The 27,198-nt window shown below is 35.1% G+C and overlaps 4 protein-coding genes across 7 annotated transcripts; 3 read left to right on the top strand and 1 right to left on the bottom strand.

Annotated features, from left to right (window-relative positions):
- Nucleotides 1-1,258: 1,258 nt before the first annotated feature.
- LOC109056466 (AH receptor-interacting protein-like) lies at nucleotides 1,259-6,370 on the top strand. The gene is made up of 7 exons (XM_042716575.1): nucleotides 1,259-1,419; nucleotides 2,288-2,470; nucleotides 2,958-3,122; nucleotides 3,275-3,484; nucleotides 4,718-4,859; nucleotides 5,175-5,407; nucleotides 5,525-6,370. The coding sequence occupies exons 1-7, from the start codon at nucleotides 1,321-1,323 to the stop codon at nucleotides 5,528-5,530; spliced, it is 1,038 nt and encodes a 345-aa protein (XP_042572509.1). The 5' UTR covers nucleotides 1,259-1,320; the 3' UTR covers nucleotides 5,531-6,370.
- Nucleotides 6,371-6,429: 59 nt separating this feature from the next.
- On the bottom strand, nucleotides 6,430-12,115 carry cdk2ap2 (cyclin-dependent kinase 2 associated protein 2). Its single transcript, XM_019073668.2, has 5 exons — nucleotides 11,822-12,115; nucleotides 11,390-11,549; nucleotides 10,850-10,941; nucleotides 7,328-7,448; nucleotides 6,430-6,742 (listed from the first exon to the last, which is right to left on the bottom strand). The coding sequence occupies exons 2-5, from the start codon at nucleotides 11,442-11,444 to the stop codon at nucleotides 6,675-6,677; spliced, it is 336 nt and encodes a 111-aa protein (XP_018929213.1). The 5' UTR covers nucleotides 11,445-11,549; nucleotides 11,822-12,115; the 3' UTR covers nucleotides 6,430-6,674.
- A 1,407-nt stretch (nucleotides 12,116-13,522) lies between these two features.
- Nucleotides 13,523-17,479, top strand: lgi2b (leucine-rich repeat LGI family, member 2b). Its single transcript, XM_019073669.2, has 8 exons — nucleotides 13,523-13,799; nucleotides 13,989-14,060; nucleotides 14,212-14,283; nucleotides 14,451-14,522; nucleotides 15,252-15,323; nucleotides 15,487-15,656; nucleotides 15,815-15,979; nucleotides 16,068-17,479. Exons 1-8 carry the CDS (start codon nucleotides 13,606-13,608, stop codon nucleotides 16,883-16,885), a joined length of 1,635 nt encoding a protein of 544 aa, XP_018929214.1. The 5' UTR covers nucleotides 13,523-13,605; the 3' UTR covers nucleotides 16,886-17,479.
- A 1,956-nt stretch (nucleotides 17,480-19,435) lies between these two features.
- Nucleotides 19,436-26,523, top strand: ccdc149b (coiled-coil domain containing 149b). 4 transcript variants are annotated; one of them, XM_042716577.1, is made up of 13 exons: nucleotides 19,436-19,629; nucleotides 21,221-21,382; nucleotides 21,483-21,521; nucleotides 21,683-21,790; nucleotides 21,908-22,024; nucleotides 22,169-22,341; nucleotides 23,317-23,389; nucleotides 23,495-23,579; nucleotides 23,711-23,858; nucleotides 24,679-24,755; nucleotides 24,966-24,998; nucleotides 25,151-25,237; nucleotides 25,869-26,523. In XM_042716577.1, the coding sequence occupies exons 1-13, from the start codon at nucleotides 19,579-19,581 to the stop codon at nucleotides 26,402-26,404; spliced, it is 1,689 nt and encodes a 562-aa protein (XP_042572511.1). In that variant the 5' UTR covers nucleotides 19,436-19,578; the 3' UTR covers nucleotides 26,405-26,523. The 4 variants fall into 4 exon arrangements, with proteins under 4 accessions (XP_042572511.1, XP_042572512.1, XP_042572510.1 ...); XM_042716576.1 differs by having other exon boundaries at nucleotides 19,437-19,629; nucleotides 25,866-26,523; XM_042716578.1 differs by lacking the exon at nucleotides 24,966-24,998.
- The last annotated feature ends 675 nt before the right edge of the window (nucleotides 26,524-27,198 follow it).

Raw genomic sequence — 27,198 nt, forward strand, 5'->3', positions numbered from 1 at the left:
GTATGAAGCAGTGTTTCGTTTGCACTTTGAAAATGTATACTTAATGCTGATTTTTATATATGCTTAATGGGTAGTTGATGAATTTGAAGTTTTTATGTAAAAAAAAAATAAAAAAAAATCATATTTTAATAAGTGTTGTACTTCTAACAAAAATCCAAATGAATTTCAATTAAGTTGAGCTTATTAAACCACATGTGTGAATTATGTAAGATGAAAGAAAATTGTTTAACATAGTTTTATGTTAAATAAATATAAATTATGTAGGACATGTCACTGCTTGATTTTTTTAATGTCAAATACTCTTATTTATCTTTTACAGACATATTATCCCCCTGAAAAGTATAAAACAATCTATTTAAATAACTATCTAGAAACATCTACGAAGGGAGGCGTGTAGGATGGCCTTGAAGTGTATATTTTTATTTATTTATTTACTTAGCTAGTAATTTCTTATCTTTATCCTTTTGGATGGAATTAAATCCAATAGTACCACGGTCAATAATTCCACATGTATACCACAACCTACTGTACATGACACCGTTAGACAAGGAAAGCAAGCACCAGATATAATGCATATTCAAAACAATCATAACTTCTATACCAAAATAAAGGAAAAATATAATGACAAATAGAATACAAGTATAGTCGGAAAAAAAAAATAAAACACAAAAATCATGGCAATTCTAATAGTGTTATAGTGGGCTGAGTAAAATAAACCATTGAGAGCATGTTCTGTCTCAATTTAATCTTTAAAGACATTAGAAACAGGTCACATAGAAAGCAAAGTTGGTGTGCTTATGGAGACCATTTGTCTCAGGCTCATATGTGTAAAAAGAAACAAGTTGGCAGATGAGTAAAGGAAGGAAGCTACAAAAATGCCAACGGAGATAAAAATATAAAACGACTGAAATTAAGTTCTGAATTAACAATATAACAAATCACAAAAAAAGACAAAAAAAGAAAAAAGAAAAACGGTTTTTCAACATTCAAAGTAATGTTGGTAAAGGGAGAATAACAAAGAAAAATGGAAATGAAGAAATAATAATTAATATGATAAATGTTTTAATTGAATGCAATATCTGAAAAAGACGGGTTTTTCAAGAGATAACACGAACCTGGTTGTACAAGTTTAACCCACACTCCAAACCAGCAAGTGGAGGTAAGCTAGTGCACCTTAGTTGTATGCCAAACACCATGGAAAGTAAAGAAGAAGAAGCAGCGAGGCGAGTTTATGGTTTACTGTAGCCCTGTCACTCTGAGCCGCTGCTGCAGCGCCATCTAGACTCAGCGGAGCGAAACTCATGTACATCTTCCAGAAGAATGGAGGAAATTGACGTAAAGCTCAGAGCTGATGGCGTCCAGAAAAAAGTCATCTCTCCCGGAAAAGGAGAGCTTTCAACGTTTCCCAATGGAACAAAGGTAGTGTAACGTACAGGATACATTTTACAGTAATGAAGTGTCACAAGACGATGGTGTAACGTGTCGAATTCTGAGCTAGCTGGAGTCGCCAGTTCTGACGCATAACATGGGCTTGATTTCGACTGAAAATAGCCCAAAGTCGTTCAGGTTAATGTGTTATGCATATATCGCAATATTAAAAGAAATATTTCACCTGTAGTGTGTCCTGTTTTTAACACGGAGACGGTATTCAGATTTAGCCGTTAGCTAAGCTTCGGGAAGAATACCTGATGATATACAGTCTATGAATGCGATCTCACAACCAGCATGTCTGTCTGTTTGCATTTTTGCCACAGAGAGGGGAGAAAAGGGTTTATCTCTTCAGAGTGACAGCTGAAAGCTACGTACCCCATAACATCAACATCAATTAGCCACTGGCTACATTATAAGCAACGTCAATAATTGTATTAACCCTGTAAAACCTGACATGAAATAAACAAAGCAAAAATCTTTTCTCTGTACCTTGTGGTGCTTGAGGCGAAGACAAGGGATCATATGCCTATAACTGTAGTAAAATCTATTAAATATGCTTTTATTTTTTAACATTTAGACAATTTGTGAATCGAATAGAGTTAGCGTATCTGGGCAATATTACTACCTGATTGCCTAATCCTAACCCTAACCCTTCCTAAACCTACCAATACTAGGGGGGTAATAATCTAGCAGGGGGTCAGAATTGGGCTCTTTATAATAAATAACCAAATTAATTTACCAAAATATAAATAAAATCAAACTAAATAAACTTACTAATAAAATAAATAACAGGTGTAAAAAGTAAATTCTTTATAATAAATAACCAAATTAATTTAGTGTTTTTCTCTCTTGAAAGGTGAAGTTTCATTACCGCACTAGCCTCTGTGATGGCACTGTGTTGGATGACTCCAGGACGATGGGAGGTTACAGTAAACCTATGGAGCTCATTCTGGGGAAGAAGTTCAAGCTTCCTGTGTGGGAGCAAGTGGTTACCACTATGAGAGAGGGTGAAATTGCTGAGTTCACCTGTGATGTTAAGGTCTCTGCCTTCTGATATGTGCACATCTACATATTTGTAATATTACATATATGTGACCCTGGACCACAAAACCAGTCATAATGGTCGGACATTATTTGCCGAGATGCAGCTATTTGAAAATCTGGAATCTGAGGGTGCAAAAAAAAATCTAAATATTGAGAAAATCACCTTTAAAGTTGTCCAAATGAAGTTCTTAGCAATGCATATTACTAATCATAAATGAAGTTTTGATATATTTCCGGTAGGAAGTTTACAAAATATCTTAATGGAACATGATCTTAACATAATAACCAAATTATACATGACATAAAAAAAAAATTAACCCAAACAATACAATTTATTCTATTCCAACAAAAAAAACATACCTACTTATGACTGGTTTTAATATCCAGGCTCACAAATTCATTATGTAAATATCAACAAATTATTGTTTTATTCTTTCTGATAATATTTTGGCTCAGTACTTTTTTTTCCCCTACTGTAATAGCACACAGCTCTCTACCCTCTGGTTTCTCTGTCACTACGCAACATCAGCCATGGAAAAGACCCGTTGGAAGGACAGAGACACTGCTGTGGAATAGCTCAGGTTCACTCGCATCATTCTATGGGTCACCCCGATCTGGATAAGTTGCAGGCCAATCCTCAGCCTCTAGTACAGTAGCTTAATCTCATTTTTGAAGGTTACAAAGTAGCTGTGGGTAATTCCCACTTGATATTTTTTCTACTTATTTGACAACAAATATACCACAAAGTATTAATTACAAAGTAGCTGTGGGTAATTCCCACTTGATATTTTTAATGAAGCTGATTCATGATTCTGATTCTCATCTTTCTAAGATCTTGCCCCCTGGATCCTTCCAAATGGAAATATGGGCAATGACAGATGAGGAGAAACTGCAGGTCATACCACAGATCCATGAGGAGGGAAATGCACTCTTCAAGAGTGGAGATATTTCAGCAGCTTCTGAGAAGTACTACAGTGCCATAGCTTGTCTGAAGAACCTACAGATGAAGGTTAGCCTTAATATCTGCTGAGCAGTGACTGGTTCTCCTTAATTACCTGGACTGTGAATCTGTCCTGCCACAGTGCGCAGTGTGCGCCAGGTTCACTTTTTTACAGTTGCATAAATGATTTGTTGACCGCTGTTTACAGCAGTGCACTAGATTTGTAAACCTGCTGTCACAGAAACTTGGAGGTGTCCCTGGAGTTTTCTTCCAAAATAAGCATGGTTCTGCTTTTAACGCTTACAAGTGAGAAAATAAGACATAAGTACCATGATTTTACAATGGTTAAGTAATTAATATTAAATATTCATTTTTACAGTGCAGTTGTATTACAATAGTAGTATATTCCTGTCTTAATAACCATTTAATATAGGATATATATCACTGTTATTATTACTTCTAATTTCAAAATAATATTTTCACATTGTTTGCCTTCCTAAAAACACCAGTGTTAATGTAATGTAGACTAAGAAACCATCACAACTCAAAAAAAAGAAGAGAAAAAGTCCTTAAAATTTAAAGTCCAGATACAAATCAGTGGAAGGTTCATGCTTGGGGTTGCCAGATGATTAGAGGTCAGATCTCCCAATCAGACCTTTTCTAATAAATAGATAACATTTTCCTCCCAGTGTTTTACCTAATCTCCCAAAGTGGCAACCAGCTCTCTCTGGCCTGAAAAAGAGCACTAATGATTTGAAAACACAGACAAACATGTATGTTGGAGTTAAGCAGTCTCCATTGAGATATTCTGCACAAAGGAAAGTGTCATATAGCCAGTCTGCATTCCTGTACAAGGCTGCTTGAGCTGTTCGCTGTGACTAAATTTACGAGCAAACTTTCTCATTGACAAACTAATAAATCCAAATATGAATCTTGCATATGTTGTTTGCAATTGTTTTAGCTGAGTACATGCATTTACACAACCTCTGTGCTGCAATTTAAGATCATTTAATAGCTAAATAAAATAATTTGGCATTTTAAGATTTTGCCAGTTTTCAACATTTAGAGAGTTAATGTGTACAATGTGTACTGCATATGAGCTGACACATTCTCTTGATTTGTATCATGATTATAATTTCAGCACAAAAAAAAAAAAAAAAAATTTCAGCAAAAAAAAAAAAAAAAAAAAAAAAAATTAAAATCATTATCAGTTTGACCATTCTTGTGCAGCTATAGCCAAAAGTGTAGTATTATATTCCTCAGGGTTGGTCATTTTACTATAAACATATTCTCTGTTAATAGGAGCGTCCGGGTGATGACCATTGGATCAAACTAGATCTCATGATCACTCCTCTCCTCCTCAACTATTGCCAGTGCAAGCATCTTTTGGGCCAGTACTATGAGGTTTTGGACCACTGCTCTTCTATCATCAACAAGTACAATGGTAAATATCAAAACACTTACAACACTCACATACCCCCAAGCCTAAATTCTTTATAACAACCCACTTTGTCTATTGATTACAAGTCTAGCTGTAATTACAGCTAGGCATATCAAAGAAGCTTATTTTAACTTCTACAGTATGTTTAGGTTAATAAAAAGCTGCACTAGGATCATGTTCCTTACAAACAAGTCAAGGCTAAATAAAAATACTGCTACAGTTTTTTAAACAAGACTTAGTATGAGCGTGCTCTCATCATGAGTAACATTCATCATTTGTATTACAGCTGCCCATACTCATTCTTTGTTTTTCTCACAGATAATGTGAAGGCGTATTTCAAACGAGGGAAAGCTCATGCTATGGTATGGAACGAAGCACAGGCAAGAGCTGACTTTGCCAAAGTGGTTAAACTAGACCCATCACTTGAAACCTCAGTTGCAAAGGAGTTGAGGGCAATGGAGGATCGCATTCGGGAAAAACAGAAAGAGGAGAAGGGACGCTACAAAAACCTTTTCAACTACAGCAGCAAAGCCTCTGCTACAGCTTCCACGGTTAGTTCAGTCTTCTGTTTCAAAAACAGAATCTAAATGAGTGAATATTGATAAATTATTGTTAAACTTAAGCTGCTCAGTTAAGTAATGTACTGTGCTATTTTCGTCTCTTTTTAGGGCTGAAACAACGATGAACGTCCAATTTTACATTTATAAGGATGCAGTAAGGCCACTGTCAAGTTGGAGCACGTGCACTCTGATAAATTCATCCCTCACAACTTCATATTGTTTATCACCTCCTCATGTTTTATTAGTAAACTGATACACCATTGAGGAGTGCATAGGTTTAAATGCACTTGAATTCATCCATTTATCCTTGGAGTAACCCATCATTTATTGAAAAGTGCTCATTTTCATGGAGTTTCTAATGGGATCTGCATCTCCTGTGAACCAGAAATGGGTTAAATTCCAGCTTACTGCCTTGTTTCCTTGTATATTCAGTCTTTGGATATAGCTGATATAGAAACTGTCACAGATTGAACCCTGTTCCTTAAGGACAGTGCTTTGTAACAAGGGCAGTCTGAACGAACCAAACTTGAAAGACAATCTGAAAATAAGATGCTAGTCTGGTTAAATAGGATTTCTTTGACTATATCCCCCTTTCCCTCAATTTTTATGTTGATCTTTTGTATTTATCATGTTTATTAATTTTTATTGCTATTACCCTCCTTGTCTTTATATGTATACTACATTTTTAATATTTGAAAGATAAAAGAAATTAGGAGGCCTATGAAATATGTAAGTGAAAGACACAATGATAACACTGATGGCACATGTAGAAGTATCCACTTCATCATTGAAACAAAAAAACATTCATTCACACTGTGTTGTTAATTAATGGAATTGTCAGTTATATCTATGTCACTACAAATAAATTTCTATTTTCAAAATGCTTTTTAAATAGGTGTTGCAACTATTCTGCATATGTTGTGACTGAAGCCAAATAAAGTTCTTTGAAAATCACTTATCCCCCATTTTACAAAAGTAATTCTTGCATTCAGTGGAATTGACAATCTGACAGATTGTTTGTTTTGTTTTTTATTTAAATACAGAATTGCAAAAATTGGGCTTAAAAAATTTCTATGCTAATCGCATTACCAAGACATGAGGTGTACATCGGGAAGATAGCTATGAATGATGGACAAAGGTCAATAAGAAAGATAGAAAGACGTGGTGTTGTAAATAGCTTGGCAAAGAGAAGGAGCATGTTTATGAGAAAGAACAATGGGGAGACAAGTACCAGAGGGAGTGTGTGTGTGTGTGGATGTTATGTGCGAGCACTTCGCTCTGTCTCTGCTAGACACTCCCTGACAAGAGCACGTGCGTGGATGATACCTGATGAAAGACAGAAACACAAATCAGCCATTTCAGACAAGTAAACATTTATCCAAATAACAAGACCTAAGTGCTAACGTACAAATGTCCAAAATGACTACTGCAAGTAGTTTTGTTGATTGACAGGCCATTTACTAATGGACCAGGTAGCACTGATTGTAAAATACTGTCTTTGGAGGTACACAATAAATTGACACTGAAATAAGCATTACATATCAGGCATTATAAGTTACAACTTATATATGTAGTGCAACTTCAATAATTAATCATCAGTATAATTTAAATTAATTATATATAGTACAAATAAGTGGCTTACTTGCAATGTAATTAATGGCTATTGGAATTATAAATATTCTGAACACTTCACGTTTTCTATATTAATTTTACTTCGGTGACAAGCACCACAACCTATAAAAGAACGTCTTTGTGCTAACAAAAGAAACATTGCAAGTCTTAACTCACACAGATCTGAAAAGGCAGAAAACTATCACAACTGCCCTTAGGCTCACATTACTCCAGGGGGCTAAACGTCACAGTCTGTTACAAATGTGCTGCATGCACTTTATGCCAAAGGGTTTGGAGTACCTCTCTTCAGCCTCTCCATGGCACTTTTGCTGCCAGCATAGGTAGGACGAATTTCACGGCTCATCTCTTCAATGACGGAGAGCAGCTCACTATAAGTAGATCCCTGGGACACTTTAACAGGCTACAAAAAACAAGAGATATCGGAGTAATATAAATCCTCTTTATGAGGTGTATCCACCTTATTCTCCAACACAGAAGTTATCCAAATTAAAAAACTTCATACCAAATAACCTCCATAATAAAATAAACAAAAGAAAAAACAAAACTAATACAAGTAAAACTGTTTACAGATTTGTCCAGCTGAGAATAGCTGGAAGCGGATGAGACCTGAAGCCGGACACATTTACAGACCCAATTTTACTGGAAGAATAAGGTGGATAATAAAATTTTTAATCAATACCCATAAAAATTACAAATCAAATACAATAAACCATTAAGCTGCGCCCATTTTATGGGAAGAATAAGGTAGATATATATAAAGGAATATATCTATACATATGCACATTACCGGTCAAAAGTTTGGAATAATTAAGATTTTTGTATGAAGTCTCTTATGCTCACCAAGGCTGCATTTATTTAATCAAAAACACAGTGTGAACAGTTACATTTTTAAATATTATCATTTAAAATAACAGTTTACTATTTGAATATATTTTATGTGATGGCATAGCTGAATTTTCAGCGGTTGTTACGCGTTCTGATCCTTCAGAAATCTTGGTAATATGTGATCCTGGACCACAATACCAGTCCTAAGTCCTAAAAAAAACACTGTATGGGTCAAAATTACAGATTTTTCTTTTATACCAAAAATCATTAGGCTATTAAGTAAAGATCATATTCCATGAAGAAATTTTGTAAATTTGCTACCGTAAATTTAACAAAACCTAATTTTTGATTAGTAATATGCATTGCTAAGCACTTCATTTGGGCAACTATAAAGGAGATTTTCTCAGTATTAAGATTTTTTTGCACCCTCAAGATTCCAGATTTTCAAATAGCTGTATCTCGGCCAAATATGTATATGTATAAATATGTATTATGTATAAATCTCAATTTCGAAAAACTGACACTTAAGACTGGTTTTGTGGTCCAGGGTCACATATGCTGATTTGGTGGACAATTTGTATAAATTATTGGTGCTCTAATTGATATTAATGGTTCTCAATATTAGTGTTTTTGTTGCTTAATATTTTGGTGAAAACTAAATCAGGATTCTCTGATGAACAAAGTTCAAAAGAACAGCATTTATGTGAAATAGTAACAACATTTATAATATTACATACATTTTCTGTCACTTTTGATCAATTAAATTAGGGGTGGGCGATATGACCAAAATCTTATCACGATATGACTAATTTTATATCACGATAACCATATACATTCATAATCCTTGTCACCAATGTAAATATCAAACTTTTTTTGATATTAAAGTCTTTGATACCATAGAATTTTTATAATCCTTGTCACCAATGTAAATATCAAACTAATACAAGCTTAAAAAGAGACAAAAAAAAAAACCAAGCTCACTGAAGATAAATAAACAGTGATGAAATAAGGATTAAAAACGAATGGCAAGAAATAGGACAAAAAACTACAATAAATAAGAAAAGCTACATTGTGTAAATTAATCAGTCTCCACTGTTAATTATATCCATCTATCTATAAACAGACAGACAGATAGATAGATAGAGATATAATTAACACGTGTATTAAGTATAGATTCTATACATATATATTTTATAATTTTTTAATTTCTTCTTATTAAGGTTACAAAAGTGATTTAGTCAAGAGCAGTGAGAGATTTTCTCTCACTGTCACTTGATTCATATGAATGGCAGACAGGACGAATATTGCACAGCTTCCCCTTTAAGACCGAAGTCCGGATCCAATATACTGTTACACATGCATTTTCTTTTTCAGCTGTTTACTCTTTCTTAAGACCTGTGTTTGAGGATACTTGCAAAGACGGGGATTCTGACGCATAAGTGTTTATGTAATCGTTCAAAAAAAAAAAAAAAAGAAAGTGCACTCCTCTCACACAGAAACAGAGACAGCGCACACATATAGCTCTGTTGTTTGTGTTTCAACGGCTTAAAATCAGTTGTTTTAAAACTGCAGTGCTTAAAAACGCTACATGCTAGAGATGTAGTCTCTCATTTAGGAACGAGCTCCTCGTTTTTTATTGGCTTGTCATTCTCCACCTGGTTCTGTCTCCCCTGATGGTGGTGTGTAAAGATCTCAGTCATCCAAATGATGAAAAACGTACATTATAATAGACACAGCCTGTTAGGAGCTATAAATACTATTAAAGTGTAAGAATGAATTTGCGCGTGTCTACGGATGCGCGCACAACCGCTGCACATAGACACTTCAGTTCAAAGCCTCAGTCTAACAGCACTCGTCAATGTCAAAATGACTGAGATGGCCAATCAAATCAAAGCAGGCAGGTTTATGGATCACAGAAGCAGATCACGAAGTGTCAGTTTAATGTTAAAGAGAGCAAATCATTTAAAATTAGTCAACTTTTAACGATACGTTTTCTGATAGAATATGATATTATGATATTAGAATATGATATTACTGATATTAAATGACCGACAGCTATATCCACTATCCAGTGATGCGATCTACTCAATTTTTTCTCAAATATGCCCCCTTATTGCTGAGAAATATAATGTAGTGATTCAGTATAGATAAAAAAAAAAGTCACGTGGCAGCGCTGACAAGTTTATGAGCTTCTGAATGTTACTTTTTGCACAGCTCGATCTCAGATCTCTGTATATAAATGGTGTGTGTGCATCAATTAAAGCAGGGCATTAATATAGAACGGTGATTAAACTAAATGGTTTTAATGCATTGGCCTTGTCACACATACACAGTGGTGATCAGTACGGTCACACTGTATATCTGTTATTCAAGAAACTTTTGAAAAGTTTAAAAAACAATTTATGAAAAAATCCTTAGAAAGTATTTGCATGAAAATCAAATATGCCTATTGTTTTTTATCGTATCATTTAAAAGCGTGTATGTACTGTATAAATACAGAATGCAGTGGGGGGAGTGGGGGGGGGGGGTGTTGGCACAGTGGTTAACCAGAAAAATTAAAAATGGCACATCATGCTGACAAGGTAGTCAACCCCTGCGATAGAGCATAAAATGAGATGATAGACTTTTTATTCCGTCTATCCGATATATATCGTCATGTCATATATAAAATTCAGCCTTGCAATTACAAGAATGTTACATTTTTAAAAAAAATTTAAATGTATCTTTTTTTTATAATATTTCTTTTTTTATGAAATATATACGTTTTTATTGTATGTTTTGTATCGTAAGTACATTTTGATTAAATGTATACATCATTGGTAAACATTAGAAATAACTTTAAAAAGAAAAACATTTCAAACTTTTAATCAGTAGTGCATTTATTACAAATAAAACAGACCCTAGGGGAATTTATCATCATAATTTCAATTCTGCAAATTTATCTAAAAGCCCACTGTTATCAGAAAATTGACTTACTTGTACAAAGCCCATTGATGGTGGACCAAAGTCACTAAATGCTGGTCTAAAGTTAGAAGAGGAGGCCAGTGATGGAGATGAGCCACATGATCCTAAAACCAACGAGCAAGAGGAAGACCAATCACAAATCAAGGAAATGTCAAAAGGCCAAACTCGACCAATGATATCTCGCCACCCAGTGTTTGTATGAAAGGAAGTGAGGTAAAATACAGCCAATATTAGATGCACTGATGTGATGGCATGGCACACTCACAAATGAGTAAGAAAACGGCTAGCTCTTAAACGTAATCGCGATAGGGTGCTGTTAGCAGAAGAATATAACGTTACCACATTAATGTAATGAGCGAGCCAGATGGCTATGGCTCCTTTAACTCCTCCCCCTTTATCCGTGTCTCTGACCTCTTTTACAGTAGGTTCACTGACCCCTTTCTCCAGGATTAAAACGGTGCGTTTGAAAAGACGATGGGCAAAAATACCTCAAATATAGAAAATATGAATGTACAAAAGAAATGAATGAACAGAGAGCACAATGAAACTCACCTGGCGGCGTGTGGTTGGAGCCGGTGGGTGCGGGGGCGATCGGCTTGTAACTCATATTTACACCGCCGTCGACTGTAACCTCTCTTGATGAAAACTTTCTGTTTATCTTCTGAATGTAATCTTGATGGGCTTTAGTGTCTGAAGCAGGAGCTATGTTAACCTGATGTAAACACAAAGAGTAGATACACAGATACGTTTAAGAGGTGAGAGACACGATAAAGGCTAGCGGGCAGAAAAGACGGTCCCCTCTAAACTTAACCGGCTTCGAACCGTGCCTTGTCTATTTAAATCGCCTGGAATTGACTGGCTTTTTCTTTATTTTCAGCTAAGGCAAAACAAAGAGTCGTTTTATATCAATACGAAATATATTTGGTGTATTAAAGAGTGGAAGATGCCTGTAGTGGTTTATGAAAGGTAAATTTAACTACCCACCTCTTCTTCCGCGAACTCGCTCGACAGCGACACGCGCTAAATATCCAACAAGCCGCCAAATCAAACAAACAACAACCGTGAACACTTCGCGACACGCTGGGCAGTCAAAGACGGTTTCTGGTCGCCGGTTTACACTTGTTCGAGGAGGTTACCGAAGAATATAACGCACAGGAATAGTTTCGTTACGCGGAGGAGTCGGCGGCTCTTCTCCTCTCTTCCTGCGCGTGCTAGCCTGCTATGTTATTTTCCCATGATACTCGGCAAAAAGAGTGACTGCGTCATCAGGCACGCGCCTTTGCCCTCGCTCTTCCACACTGAAGATTCCATAATGGAATTTTCTTGTTGAGGTGTTTGAGAGAGTGCACAACAACGAGCTGGGAATGCATTTGGAAAGTGTATCATATGAAGTCGTTTTATGATAATATTTATTTATTGAGTTGTTTATTTATAGAATGGCATATAATAATATGGCATAGAGAATAAAAATGTATAGCTACCAGAACAAAACTGAATTGTATTGTTTGTCACTCTGCAAGTAATCCCTACTGGTGAGATGTACAGTACAATTTACATTAAACAATGGAATGTGCAATCTGCATAAAAACATAACTATTAAAATATAGATGTTTACTGAACACTCTGACAGCTGTTTAAAGGAAAGTGTTTTTTAATCTGGATGTTTTAGCTGTTGGTGATTTCAGGCTTTTGTGCGCTGGGTGAGATGGATCCATTGTAATCTTTTTACTGGTGCATTAGATGTGCCAAAGGGAGATCAGTACCTGTTAGTCCTTTCTGTGCCATACTGATGGACACTGTTACAATCTTCACAATGACAGTTTAAAAACATACTAAACTGCTAATTGGTTTTCGACTTTCCTTAATTGTCTGATGACGTGGAGTTTTTGATGAACATTTCTGATGAGGTGGTCTGTATTGATTTGCCTTTTTTAATGCAGCAAATAGCTACCTATGAATTTGCAGTCTGGTAATTTGTTTTCTGTTGATGCATTGGGAGTTTGTTCTGCAGGAAAACCAGTTGAAAACCACCTATGCGTATGTACTTCAGTAGCCTAAATGTGACAGATTGTAGCAGTGTCATCAATTTAAGCACCTCCCCCAGTCACTTATAGACAGAAAGCACTCACATGCTGAAATCAGATCTGCTTCTAAATGATTAATGCTATACATTCTGTAGAGTCCATTATTTGCAGTCACATAGGCCTATTGTTTATTACTGGTTGCCAATTTATGCAGCGTCATCTAGTAATCTGTAGGGAAATAGACAAAGTAGATACAGCTTGAGCTCATATTAATGTAAATTAGGCCTACAGTAAATGTAAAGTACATTAGTCAGTGACTATTGATACACAAAACACTCAAAGAACTGCTGCGTCATTACCACATTTTCCACATTGCAACTTGTTTTCATTGCCAAGATAATTTGTGCATTTTCATACTCACTCCACATACACAGAAGAGGAATTACAACAATTTTGCTGAAATGACATTTAACATTTCAGTTTACAGCAAAGAGGAAGACAGAAAAAGGTGTGATAAAACAATATAATTAGCACGCATGTAAAAGCATCTTAAAGCAAACACAAACAAAAAGTGGTATGATCTGTCAATTACATGGCTACTTTGAGATTTTTTTTTTGTTTTGGACTCGTGGTGCCTCCTCTAATGGGACAGTATAAAGCACTGACTGCATCAGAGCTGCTGATTCTGAAGTCAGTGCTTCATGCTGCATTTCACTGTGCTGTGCGGGACTCCGCTTCAAAGCCATGGATCTTTCCAACCATAAATCTTCCATCCGAAAGTGTCTTTTGGTAACTTTACTGTTCGTTTGTTCATTTCAACTGTCCCGATCAAAGCGAATATTCAAATGTCCTTCAGGATGCACTTGTACGACAGATTCAATCATTTGCGTCGGTTCGTCTCTCATCCCACGGACTATACCGAGTGACATCAGCTCTCTGTAAGTCTGATATTATTATGTTCGCCTCACAATTTATTTGCGAAAATGTATAGAATTTTATCAAATCAATGGGATATAGCCTGTAGGCTATTTGTGTTTCGAAACTGAACGTGCGTCGTAGTGTTTGGTACAAATCAATGAATTGAAGTGTCGTAGGCAATTTGTGAATTTATTTGATTTATTTTTTAGGAGTATTGTCAATTGCAGTTTCCCAGAAATCAAGGAGGCTATGTTCTCGCTCATGCCCTCACTGCAGCTACTGTAAGTGACTGCTGCATCACTTTTTATAAATGTACCTGTTTATCTGCATTATAAAACATTAACACTTTGAATCCATGGCATTCTTTGTTATGCTGGTCATATTTATGTTTTGGAATTTTCTGGCATATTCTGGCATCTTTTCTCTTCTTAGGCTCCTTAGTTCTAATTCATTTTCTGAAATCAAGGAGGACGCATTCTCAGGGCTTCCTCATCTTGAGTATTTGTAAGTATTTGGACAGCATTTATTGATTTAAATTAATGCTCAAAAATGTTCACTCCTTTACAGTACTGATATATTTGTTGGTTGCCTGGACCACTTTATCAAAATCACTGCAGTTATTGAAGTACTTGTTTTATAGCTATTTTGTCTTATTTTATCTCTCCAATCAGATTTATTGAAGGTAATAAGATTGCAGAGATAAACAAATATGCCTTCAGAGGACTTCGGGATGTTACACATCTGTAAGTATATGACATACAGCGAGCAAAAGCTAGGTTGCATTTATTTAGACAGATTTCTGGTAGGCATCATTTAATTTAGTAGGCTAAGTTATATGTGTTTTTGTTTAATATTTTGTGTCAGATGGTCAGTACATTATGTGATATATTGGTGTTGTCTTGAATTGTATTATAAGGTACACTGTAAAGTCCCTAAACATCCTGACTTGTATAAATAACCAAATGGAAATGTAATATATTGCCATATGTCTAGAGGGATATTGCCATCTATGTTACCTCTAAGGCGATATATAATTTTCACATACATACATTCTCTGGGTAGATGAAGATAACTTTATAACATATACAAAATCCCCACAGTAAAGTTGTTTATATGTTAATAATATCTATGTGATGCTTTTAATATGGTATTATATGCAGCAAGCATATATGTCAACATTATATATTTTACTGATATGTGCAACTTCTAAAAAACAATCAGTATGTTTATGTTTTTTTTAAATACATTTTTTATTATTTATTAGTATATTCACTTATATATTCACAACATGTATTGACAGGTTTTAGGATGGATCTATATGTGCAAATGGTCCAATTTCTAATAGGTTTCATGTTTTTACTTCATGTGACAATATATTTATCATATGGAAATCTAATATATGTATGTACATTACATTTGCGTAAAGTCTTCTGTCCATTTGTATCGATTAATTTTTCTCTCTGTTTTTACAGATCATTAGCGAACAACAATTTAAAAACACTGCCCAGGGGTCTTTTTTCTGATCTACGCTCTTTGATTGAACTGTGAGTTTTTCAGTTCACTGTTTACAAATGTGCACATGTAATCATCATGCAAGACAACCACTTATGCTAAATAGCTGGGAAACAATAATATTGCAGTCACATACGATTTTGTTTATTTGCAGAGTTTTTAGAGTGTTTTGATCATTTCATGTCTAATAAACAGAGATCTGCGTGGGAACATGTTCCATTGCGACTGTGAGTCCATGTGGCTGATGCTATGGTTGAAACGATCCAATGCTACAATCTCTGACGTTTACTGTGCCAGTCCATCTGGCATGAAGGGTGTCCTATTAAAGAATGTCCCAGAAAAACACAGCAAGTGTGTCTCCACAGGTAACTAAATTTCTGTTGCTTAGATATGTTGAATTTTTGCATTGATTGTCTTGATAAATGCAGTGAAAAGGTGTGAAGAAAAAAATATGATTTGTTTACACTTGTTTAGTGACAATGAATGAATGTGCTCCCATATGTCTGGTTCTTTTTCCCTTCAGAATTTGTTCAGCACCAAATAGTGAATACTCAATCAATGTCAGCAGACATCTTCTCTCACAAAGATGATATATATGTCGCTATGGCAGTTCCAAATTCAGACAGCTGCATAATCATGGAATGGGATCACATTGAGACTAAATTCAGGCCTTTTGATAACATCACAGGTTTGACTCCATAATCATTTGTCACATGACATAAAAATGAAAGAGTATAGATGATGATTTCATTTTTTTTATATATATTGTATTTCAGGTCGGTCTGTTGTTGGATGCCGGTCGGTTCTGATCAACGAGCAGGCATTTGTCATTGTCTCCCAACTCTTCGATGGCTCCCTTGTCTACAAATATGACCAAGCACAGAATAAGTTCACCAAGTTTCAGGCCGTTGAAATGCTTAATGTGTCCAAGCCGAATGACATTGAAGTCTTCCAGATTGGAGATGACTGGTTCTTCCTAATTGTAGACAGTTCCAAAGCTGGAATGACAACTCTGTTTAAGTGGAATGAAACTGGTTTCTACCCATACCAGTTCCTCCATGAATGGTTTCGTGATACCGATGCAGAGTTTTTTGATTTAGATGGCAAATCTGTCCTCATACTCGTGAGCCGTTCCCAGGTTCCTGTTATCTACCAATGGAACAAGAGCACCCAGAAGTTTGTTCTCCATGATGAGATAGCAAATATGGATGATATTGTCAGCGTGAAGGCCTTTAGGATTAATGATGTTCCATACCTTGCGCTCGCCTGCTACATCGGTGACTCAAAAGTCATGAAGTGGACGGGCAAACACTTTGAAGAAGTACAGGGCTTGCCTTCACGTGGCGCCACAGTATTACAGCCCATCAAGTTCAAAGACCAGCACTATTTGATTCTGAGCAGTGATTATTCTTTCTCCCAAATCTTCAGGTGGGATGAGGAAAACCAGAAATTTATCAAGTTCAGGGATGTGTATGTTCAGTGGCCACGCTCATTCACAGCACTGTCCACAGACCAGCGTGATTTTGTGCTGGCCACCAGCTTCAAAGGCAAAACCAAGGTTTTTGAACATATTTCAGTGGATTATAGCAAATGAGGCATATGCTGTTATGCGTTGCATCTGAGCAATTGCTAAAATAAAACTCTATTCTTCAATATATGTATGCAAGTAACCATAATATTTATGAATGTAATGTTTCATCAATAAATGCCTCTCTTCTGTCTTGCAAAAGCTATTTATGCAACATTTTCTATAAAGGTTTAAATAAATAATGCTCTGCTGCTTAATTTATTCAGACCTTTAAAATACCTGACTGTTTGATTATATAAGGGGCCTTTTAAATCATTTCTTTGTGATATATCAGGTTCACCAAAGGTGCTCCGGCTTCATTCCAAAAGACTGTGGACTTGTCAGCTTCAAGCTAATTTATCCTAATGAGCTGGTTTTACCATATGCAAGCATGTTTTTGGTGCTGAGTAGTGATATTATTCAGTAGAGACCCTCAGTGTTATTGCCTTTGATGAATGAAAGCCTTAGAAATTTCATTTTTATTATTCATTAATTAAATTTTATTTATTTATTTATTTTAACAGAGGATGACCCTTTATTTCTGTAGCTGGCCGATGATTGTATTGGATGTACATTTGAAAATATATTATTGATAATAAATAAAACAGCATCTTATATTCATTCATGTTTGTTTTTATTTACACACACACACACACACACACACACACACACACAGTGGTGTAAAAAAAAGTGTTGTCCTGATTTCTTATTTTTTTTGCATGTTTGTCACACTTTAATGTTTCAGATCAAACAAATTTAAATATTAGTCAAAGATAACACAAGTGAACACAACATGCAGTTTTTAATTGAATGTTTTTATTATTAAGGGAAAAACAAAATCCCAAACTACATGGCCCTGTGTGAAGAACATCATACCAATAGTAAAAACTGTGGTTTATCACACCTGAGTTCAATTTCTCTAGCCACACGCAGGCCTGATTACTGCCAAACCTGTTCACCGCATTTCTGAAAAAGAACATCATACCAATAGTAAAATATGGTGGTGGTAGTGTGATGGTAGGGGGCTGTTTTGCTGCTTCAGGACCTGAAAGACTTGCTGTGATAAATGGAAACATGAATTCTGAATTAGAAAAATCCTTAAGGAGAATGTCCGGCCATCTGTTCATGACCTCAAGCTGAAGCGAACTTGGGTTCTGCAGCAGGACAATGATCCAAAAACACACCAAGAAGTCCACCTCTGAATGGCTGAAGAAAAACAGAATGAAGATTTGGAGTGGCCTAGTCAAAGTCCTGACCTGAATCCTACTGAGATGCTGTGGCATGACCTTAAAAAGGCGGATCATGCTCGAAAACCCTCCAATGTGGCTGAATTACAACAATTCTGCACAGATGACTGGACCAAAAATTTTTCCACAGCGCTGTGACAGACTCACTGCAAGTTATCGCAAACGCTTGATTGCAGTTGTTGCTGCTAAGTGTGCAGTTGTTGCTGCTAAGTTAGGGGGCAAACACTTTTTCACACAGGGGCCATGTAGTTTTGGATTTAGTTTTCCCTTAATAATAAAAACCTTCATTTAAAAAACTGCATGTTGTGTTCACTAGTGTTATCTTTTACTAATATTTACATTGTGTCTGATGATCTGAAACATTAAAGTGTGACAAACATGCAAAAAAAAAAAAGGAAGGGGGGGCCAACAATTTTTTTTTACACACCACTGTGTGTGTATATATATATATATATATATATATATATATATATATATATATATATATATATATATATATATATATATATATATATGTTTCTTACGATGAAGCCAGTTGGACAAATGGTATAGCAGCCAGTTTAGCATTTTCTGCAGTGTGTCACTGTTCGACGTTAAAACTTACATTTTATGACACTCCTTGACAGTGAGAAACTGCTTATGTTCACAAAGATCACTTTACCAGCCAGTCAGCAACATCATTCTTTGTGACAGAGCACTTAGGTTTGATAAATATGAGGCATAAGCACATCACAAATGTAGCTATTTGAAGTAAGCACAGAAATTATGTATTTAGAGTCTGTATGATTTTTTTTCTTCTGTGCATTATGTCCATGTTGTATTATTTACATTATGTGCTTATATGTTGTGTTAGTGTTATGGTGGCCTTTTAAAATAACCTTGTATGGTATTTTCAAACTAACTGAGACCATGTTTAATTTAAATAAATATATAAATCAAATTACAACAAAAATTATCAAATTAAATAAATATATAAATTTAATAGCAACAAAACTTAATATAAATTTGTTAATCGCACATCAGTACAATATAAATCATTATATCTTATACATTGTGTAATTATAATCAAATACAACATTAACATTATGTGAAATGTGTGATGTATGAAATTCGTTGTAAGTGCGTTCAACAACAATGTAAACAACAGAAGACTATTGCAGCAAAATAAATTAATTTGCAACATCAATTTATAGTTTTATTCGAGACCACAGGTTTATTATAATCGTATAACCTAACGTAAGAAGCTTCATTACACATCTGTTATTATTCTTTGGCTTTTGTAGCACTGTCGCTTTGCGTTCTATTTAAAGCGACACGCTGTGGTTGGCCATCATCCCAGCCGGAAATGATGTACGTGATGTTGATTAAACCCGAAACATGTAATCCTGTCATCCTCGTCGCAATAGATGCTTACGACGTGAACAGTTTTTGTAATTTACTGATTTTTTTTAGAAGAATATTCTCGGACCGAAAATGAATCCTTCCAGAAGAAGCGAAAGTGATTGGCAGGGTCTGGTGAATGAGGTAGGAAACGCAGACATATTGATGCCTCGCGCTCATCTGCACTCTATGAATCATACTATCAGTACTGCACTATAGAGGATGCTCAAATTAACCATTCAATGTGGTTTTCAATAAATTTACCCAAATGACGTGTGCAAAATTTAAGAGCATGGTTTTCTGAATACGATCAGATTATTCTTCTGATTTACAGAGACGTGAAATCCTCTTACTGTAACCGTGTTGTGTTGTCTTTTTCTCGAGACCGCTCGTTCTTATCGAATAGTGTAAGTGACATGCATGTTATTACATCTTTAAATGCCTTGCATCATAATAAATAAAATGCAGAAGGTCTGACACGACATGATCAGATGAGGGATTAGTGTAAATCTTCATCCTTTACGTCAAGATCCATGAACTGCGCTGAACTCAGCTTGGACCTGGAATTGAAATAATTTTAAAAATAATGATTTTAAAATACAGTGGTGTAATATTACAGCATCTCATTCAAAGTACATTAACTATCATGTATGTGCACAATTTAGAAGTATATCAATAATAAAGAAATATGAATAGTCGTATGTTTTCATTTAGGGAACTTTTAAACACATAAGAACTAAATAACAGGTGAATGTGCTTACATAATCTTTTGAATAAATGTGCTTATATTGATTAAATTGTGAACTTTAATGTCCCTTCTCAAGTGCACTGACAAATTTAGAACTTTCAAAGTTTTGTCTTACCTTTTCAAAGGTTATATTCATTTAAAAGTAGGATTTAGTTCTTTACTTCCAACTTCCAAGGTGGCTGCATGATGTCTTAATTCAGTAATAATAATATTAATAATAGGTACTGTTAATGATAATAAGTAGGCCTAATACTTAATCTAACTTCAGTTAAAGGCTAAAGCCACTAAAATCAAGATATAGAATTAATAATACTGATGTTTTATTAACTTACAGAACACACAGTTCCTAGTAAATAAATTAAAGGAGTACATTATGGTTAATAATTTAAACTGTTGACATGTCTGGTTTCTATGAAAAGTTCTAAAATGCAGAAACTTATAAGCATTTTAGCAAATGTGCCAATAGAGATATTTTCACTTAGATGGGAAAAATGTAAATATTATCTAGGAAGAGCTTACTATTATAATAACAATTAATTATGCATAATTATGCATATTGCATGTGCTTACTATTATAATAACATTATACTAATTATAATAACAATTAATTATGCATAATTACATGCAAGTAACCCTAAGCCAAACGGTAACACTTTATTTTAAGGAGTTCTTATACTAATTATAATAACAATTAATTATGCATAATTACATGTAAGTAACCCTAAGCCAAACCCTAATCCTAACCCTAACCATATAGTAAGTGCATGTAGTTAATTAATATTACTCAGTACTTAAATGTATAATCACACTGTAAAATGGACACCTTAAAATAAATTGTAACCAAGACTTATGAAGCGTAGGTGATTTTGCTAAAAAAAAAAAAAAACAATGCAAAAACCCACTTTGATCATTGCCTCTTTTGGCAGTGGTGACTAAATGTGTCGAATCGAAGCATTAACAACCCTGTTGTTTTCTTTGTGTGCCTAGTTCCTGGTATGCAAGAGAAAGCTGGAGAGTAAGAAGGAGGCACTGCTGATCTTATCCAAAGAACTGGACACCTGCCAGCAGGAAAGGGATCAGTTTAAACTGATGGCAAACCAGCTCCGTGAACGCCACCAAGGGCTCAAGAAGAAGTACAGAGAGCTTATAGTATGTATTTCTATTCTAAATGAATTAAACACTCATGTAGAAGTATGAGGTATTGTTATTATAATAAAGTATATTTAAATGATTTTGTTTTCATTAATAGGATGGCGACCCTTCTCTGCCTCCTGAAAAAAGAAACCAAGTATGCTTAACACCTATTTAAATATGCTTAACTATACTCCGTTATATACTGTATGTATAAAACTAAAGATCTGAAATCTATATGTGTAGTTTGTGAAGCAGTCAACCCAGTACTCATAATTTTTTCATTTGGTGTTATTCATTGTGTTTAACTTGCCACAGGTCAATCTGGCCCAGTTACTGAGAGACTCACGTGAACAGAACAAACAGCTGAGCGAGGAGATGAAAGAACTGAAGCAACGTTTAGCGGAGGTGCAGGGTGATAACAAGGTATGGGTGATTACTTTGCATGACTCAGTCCCATGCAGATGTCTGCAAGGTCAAATGTGTAATCAGTTGTTTACAGGTCATATATTGTGGTATATTTGCATTCTTTCCATCCCACAGCTGCTGAGGATGACCATCGCAAAGCAGCGTCTAGGAGACGAAGAGGTGGGGACTCGTCACTTTCCAGCCCATGAGAGAGAAGATCTTGTTCAGCAGTTAGAAAGAGCTCGAGAGCAGGTGCATTGCTCTTGGTGTTCCACACATTTTAGTTCTCGAGAATATCACTGTGTGTCATGTCTCACAGGTTTTGTAGTCACTGGTGTCACAGAAAAACAAAACACTGAGACAATAATCCTGTGTTATAACCCTATGGTGTTGCAGAATGAAGCACTGGAACAAAGCTTAAAGGCAGCCACGGATGAATTACAGGACGTGAGAGCAGAGCGTAATGTCTATCAGGAGAAAGCTCACAGACTAAACCTGGAAATTAACCACATCCTGGGAAGCCACGAGAATCGCATCCTAGATATTGATGCTCTGTGTATGGAGAACAGGTCAGTGTTGACATGTTCAGGTTCTACACACCTGCACATTTAGCATCTAATGCTGCGGTAGCAGGAGGTAAACACACACACACACACACACGCACACACACACACACACACACACACGTTTGGTTTTGTGAATTGTAGGGACTTTCCATAGACTTCTATTACTTTTTTACTGACCAAACAATATTTTCTATCCCCTACCCAACCCTAACCCTAAATCTACCCCTTACCGAAAACCTGTTTGCATTGTAACACTTTCAGATAAACATAACTAAAAACACATATTCAAATATATTTAAATATAAAAAGAAAGATTTTTTTACTATCCTTGTAGTGACACAATGTAGTATAAACAACTACACACACAAACACACACTAATTAACATATATGCAGAGATTTATTATTTTAGTACACATGAATCACATTCTGATTCCAAAATAACTGCTATTTTAGTATAGTTGATATATAGTACTATTATAGTTTTGTTAATATTTTGATATTCTGTTTTGATTTTAAATGTAAAGCTTTAGTAATTTTGTTGTGTGTTTGTCATTTTTTTATATCTCCATGTAGTTTTTATTACCTTTTATTTGTGTTTTAGTAATTATTTTAGTACTTAGTGTTAAAATAAAATAAAATGATGCATAGGACACTAGCTGACATCAAATAACTTTAGAATTTCCATTATTTATTTTATTTCAGTTGGTTTTCCACGACAGGCAGTATATGTTCAATGTAACAGATAGGGAGAAAATCCCAGTAACATGACTTAAGAATGGCATTTTGATGGTTAATCGATATTTTTATAAGAAAGCACATGTGACTCTCACATGATCAGGTTTGTGGTGAGACTGACCTCTGTCGGAACGGTGGGGACATTACAGACATTGACATGGCCGTTTTAACATATACAGTTGGTTATATTATCAACAGTGCTATTTAACTAGTCATAACATGTATATCATATTAAATTCTTAGTATCTGCATGAGCGGCTGATGCAGCTTCAGGAGGAGGTCAGCCTCCTCAGATCAAACGTCATGAAGTACAAGGTATTTATTACACATACAACCAAATTTATATGTATACAAAATTTTTATTCACTTTAGCTATGCATAAGCTCATTGTTGGGCATATGCCAATGTCTTTTATTTCAGAGTGCTTTGGAAAGCAAGAAGAACTGTAAAGTCTATGGCAAGTCCAACAGCAGTGCTCTGACAGGAGTCCTCTCTGCTAAACAAGGTACCACACAAAACTTCTACAGAATCCAGACAGTAACAATTCCGTGCTTTACCAGTATCCTTCTTTAATTAATATACAATTCTTTGATTGAAAAATACTCCGAAGCTAAGTTACAGCTAATATGTTTGCAGTACAAGAGCTGTTGCTGTCAGAGGAGAATGGCTGCAGTCTCCCGGTCACTTCGCAGTCCATCAGTGACCTGAAGTCCCTGGCCACTGCTCTGCTGGAGACCATTCATGAGAAGAACATGGTCATCCAGCATCAACGGCAAACCAACAAGTATGTTACATCGTGACAGCTCTCATCTCATTTCCTGTGCTGGAAAGCACCCAAGATACAGTATTACTTTCGAACGGTTTATTTATACACTGTTATAGTTTTTATCAGTATTTTGGATTAGCATTTATTTGTATATTTTCATTTTTAAATTTAGTTTAAGTTAGAAATTTTGTTGTAAAATGTGCATTTATGTTACTATTTAGGTTTAATATATTTATATTAGTTCAGTTTTAGTTCTTATTTATTTCTAGCTTGCAATTGTAGCGCTTCAGCTAGTTTATTTTATGTTATTAATTTGTATTTTATTTTATTATGGCTTTATTAAAATTAACAATATTTTTTTTATTTAATGGTTTTTGTTAATTGTAATAATCCTGCCAAAATGCAAGTTAAGCCATAGCATTCTTATTTTTACAGAATTATGGAAGAATATTCCGGACAATTTTCAAAAGGAATTCCGATTCCATTTGAGTTTTGGTTACATGCAGGTTACATGCGAGAGTGAAAAAAGCGGATGAGGTAATTTATATTGCTATTTAAATATGACAGGCTCTTAACTCGTCAGATATGGGAAATACAGTTGCAAATAGACTTTTCTTTTTCATTTGAAATTTGGCAGCTAATTTGTGTTCACAAAAGCGAAAATGCAATGCAAGATTTGCATTTGCGTTTAGATTGTCACAATTAAAGCGTCCAGAAATGGGAAACGCAATTGAAAATACAATTAGCAATTCCTTTTGAAAATTGTCTGGAATATCCTTGCATGCTGAATAGTGTTAAAAAGTGAAATGTAGCTGTTGGTTTGCATATATTTAAACAGGATCCTGGGTAACCGGGTTGCAGAACTTGAAAGAAAGTTGAAAACATTAGAAGTGTCTGGGTTGTGGAGTCTACCAGGTAAACATCAAATCCATTCAACTATGCAGTTGCTTTTTTATTTTTATTTTGATTATTTGATTGTAGTTTGATGTTTTAATGTTTGCTGTAATACACTTTGCATTTATGTAATTGGTGTTTCTTTGTTTCAATCTTTAAGTGACTTTCAATTGCTCTTCCATTTCTGCTTTTCACTCTTGCTTCTCTACTTTCGTCTCACCCTCTCTGGAGGCATCACCTACAATGTGTCTCTCGGACTAGGGAGTATGTTTTTAATTTAATATAGTTTTTTTTATACCTTTCTACACTTTTTTTTCAAACCAGTTCTACCTCTGTTGCCCTTGTTGTTAACTTGACAAGATAACTTCCAGTGGCTGTTATAGTTGTGTATTTATAGACTTGAACTTTTTTTCCAGGAAGGAAAGCTGTTATTGTCCTGAGTGACTCTCAGCATGTCCAGTCCACCACAGAACAGTCAGTCCATCTGACACCAGAGTCAATGGGTAAGTTACTACCTAGTGAACACTAACTGGCACGTTATATCTATACAGTACACTTTTGATTTTCATGACTTCTTTAAACATTACAGGCACAAATCCATTTTTTTTTTTTAATTATTAGTTATTGTTAATTTTGTAATAATCAGACCCTAACCTAACCCTAACCCTAAGTTTGCAAGCTCAAAACATTTCATTCAAAGACAAGAGGAGAAGCTTGCACACATAATCATAAAAAAATGTCCTTTCAAAATTCTTACATTCAGAGGCCAAAAAGTGAAAGAAAAGTGCTACATTGTTAAAAGTCTTTAAATGTCACCACAAATTCAACACCATAATTTTAATGAGCTTTATTTCTCTGAATTAGTAGAATCAGTGTTATGAAAATTTTATTTGCAGACAGCTACACACAACTTTGCCTGCTGAATATTAAAAATCGAATGAGCAACCAAAAAAAAAGGAGTAAAACCACTCATATTATATTTGGATTAACTTCTGGAATCATTTTCTGAAGGCAAATCACATCCTTTCACTGAAAACAATGGGGGGGTTGTTTTTTTTATTTTATAAGGTTGTTTAAAATATCTATAGTTTTTAAGTAAAAAATAATAACAAAAGTCTCAACGCTTTCCAGCAGGAGACGAAGAGATTGTTACTGGAGAAGAGGTGACAGAGGACACTGGACTCAGTACAGATTTCAGCCCAGATGAGTGTCAAGCCGTGGCAGTCGAGTTGAACCAAGAGGGTGATTATTTCAACCGCACATATTCAGTCTCACAAACTCCACAATTCAGCAATCCAGCAGAAAGTATCCAGCCTGTGGAGAGCACGCAGAGTAAAACCCTTGCTTGTTGTGACTCTGAGAAGCCTGTGTGTCCTCCTGAGAGGGGATCAGGACAACATAATGAAGATCTCACGAGCCGTGGATGTCAGTCTTTGAACACAGAAGCAACTTTGAAAGTTTCAGAAGAAGAGGCTGATGTGGAGAATGAAGTTCCTGTTGTTCATTCTGAGGAGGACTTTGCATTAGAGGACAGTCGGCCTGTGGCATCAGAGACCTTTAGTGGTTCTTCCTGTATTTCTGGATCTGAGTCAAGTACACCAGAACAGCAAACAGAGCGATCGGTCGAAGAAGAAACAGAGAATGTTCACACCAGGAATGAACCTTCATGATGAGAGAAATTCATAAAAACAACCTCCATTCATTTAAGGCCACATCAGTTAAAATAAGTGTTCTGATTCAGACTTTGGCAAAAGAAAAAAAAAAATAACAATTAAACCACCAAATGAAAAAAGTTCACTAAAACATAAAAGCTAAAAGTTCACTAAAAGCTAAAAGTAAAACCAGCAAGCTGAATATTAAAATCAACAGTGTTAAATCTTTCTGGAGGTTTTTTTAAAATCATCAAAAATCTCAAATGAAACCGTAGATGTGACGTCACTATGATGACACTAAACCAGCAAGTTTATTTTTTTCTAACATTAGACACATCTCGGTGTATTTTGACGATGTTAAATACCTTTGTAATTACATCTAGTGTATTTTGTGGAAACATGACAATTTTGACTTCTAATTTTCAGTTTAACCTTTTTTTTTTCTTTCTAATGAGTAAAACAACATGCAATTCCTGTTTCATATGCAAAAGCTGTTTTTCCTTAGTTCTTTTCTTATAACACTTAATGTCACAATTTCAACCATTATCATTTGTCCCTTACAGGGATTATATCATTATTTATTTCCTTTCATATGTCTTATCTATTATAATTTGTGATGTTGATGATTGTAAAAGTGTTTGATCTGTAAAGGTTTTTGTAAAATCATTCTCTGTAGATCACCTAATATTACACTGTAATATAGTGTAAAATTAAAATTGGAACAATCATCAGCTTGAAAGCTTAAATTATATTTAATTCTGCACAATTCTGCACTGCATCACAGTACACCAGACATTTAGTTTGACCCTCTG

This window comes from Cyprinus carpio, chromosome B1 (genome assembly GCF_018340385.1).
Source record: "Cyprinus carpio isolate SPL01 chromosome B1, ASM1834038v1, whole genome shotgun sequence".
In the NCBI taxonomy this organism is placed as follows: Eukaryota; Metazoa; Chordata; class Actinopteri; order Cypriniformes; family Cyprinidae; genus Cyprinus; species Cyprinus carpio.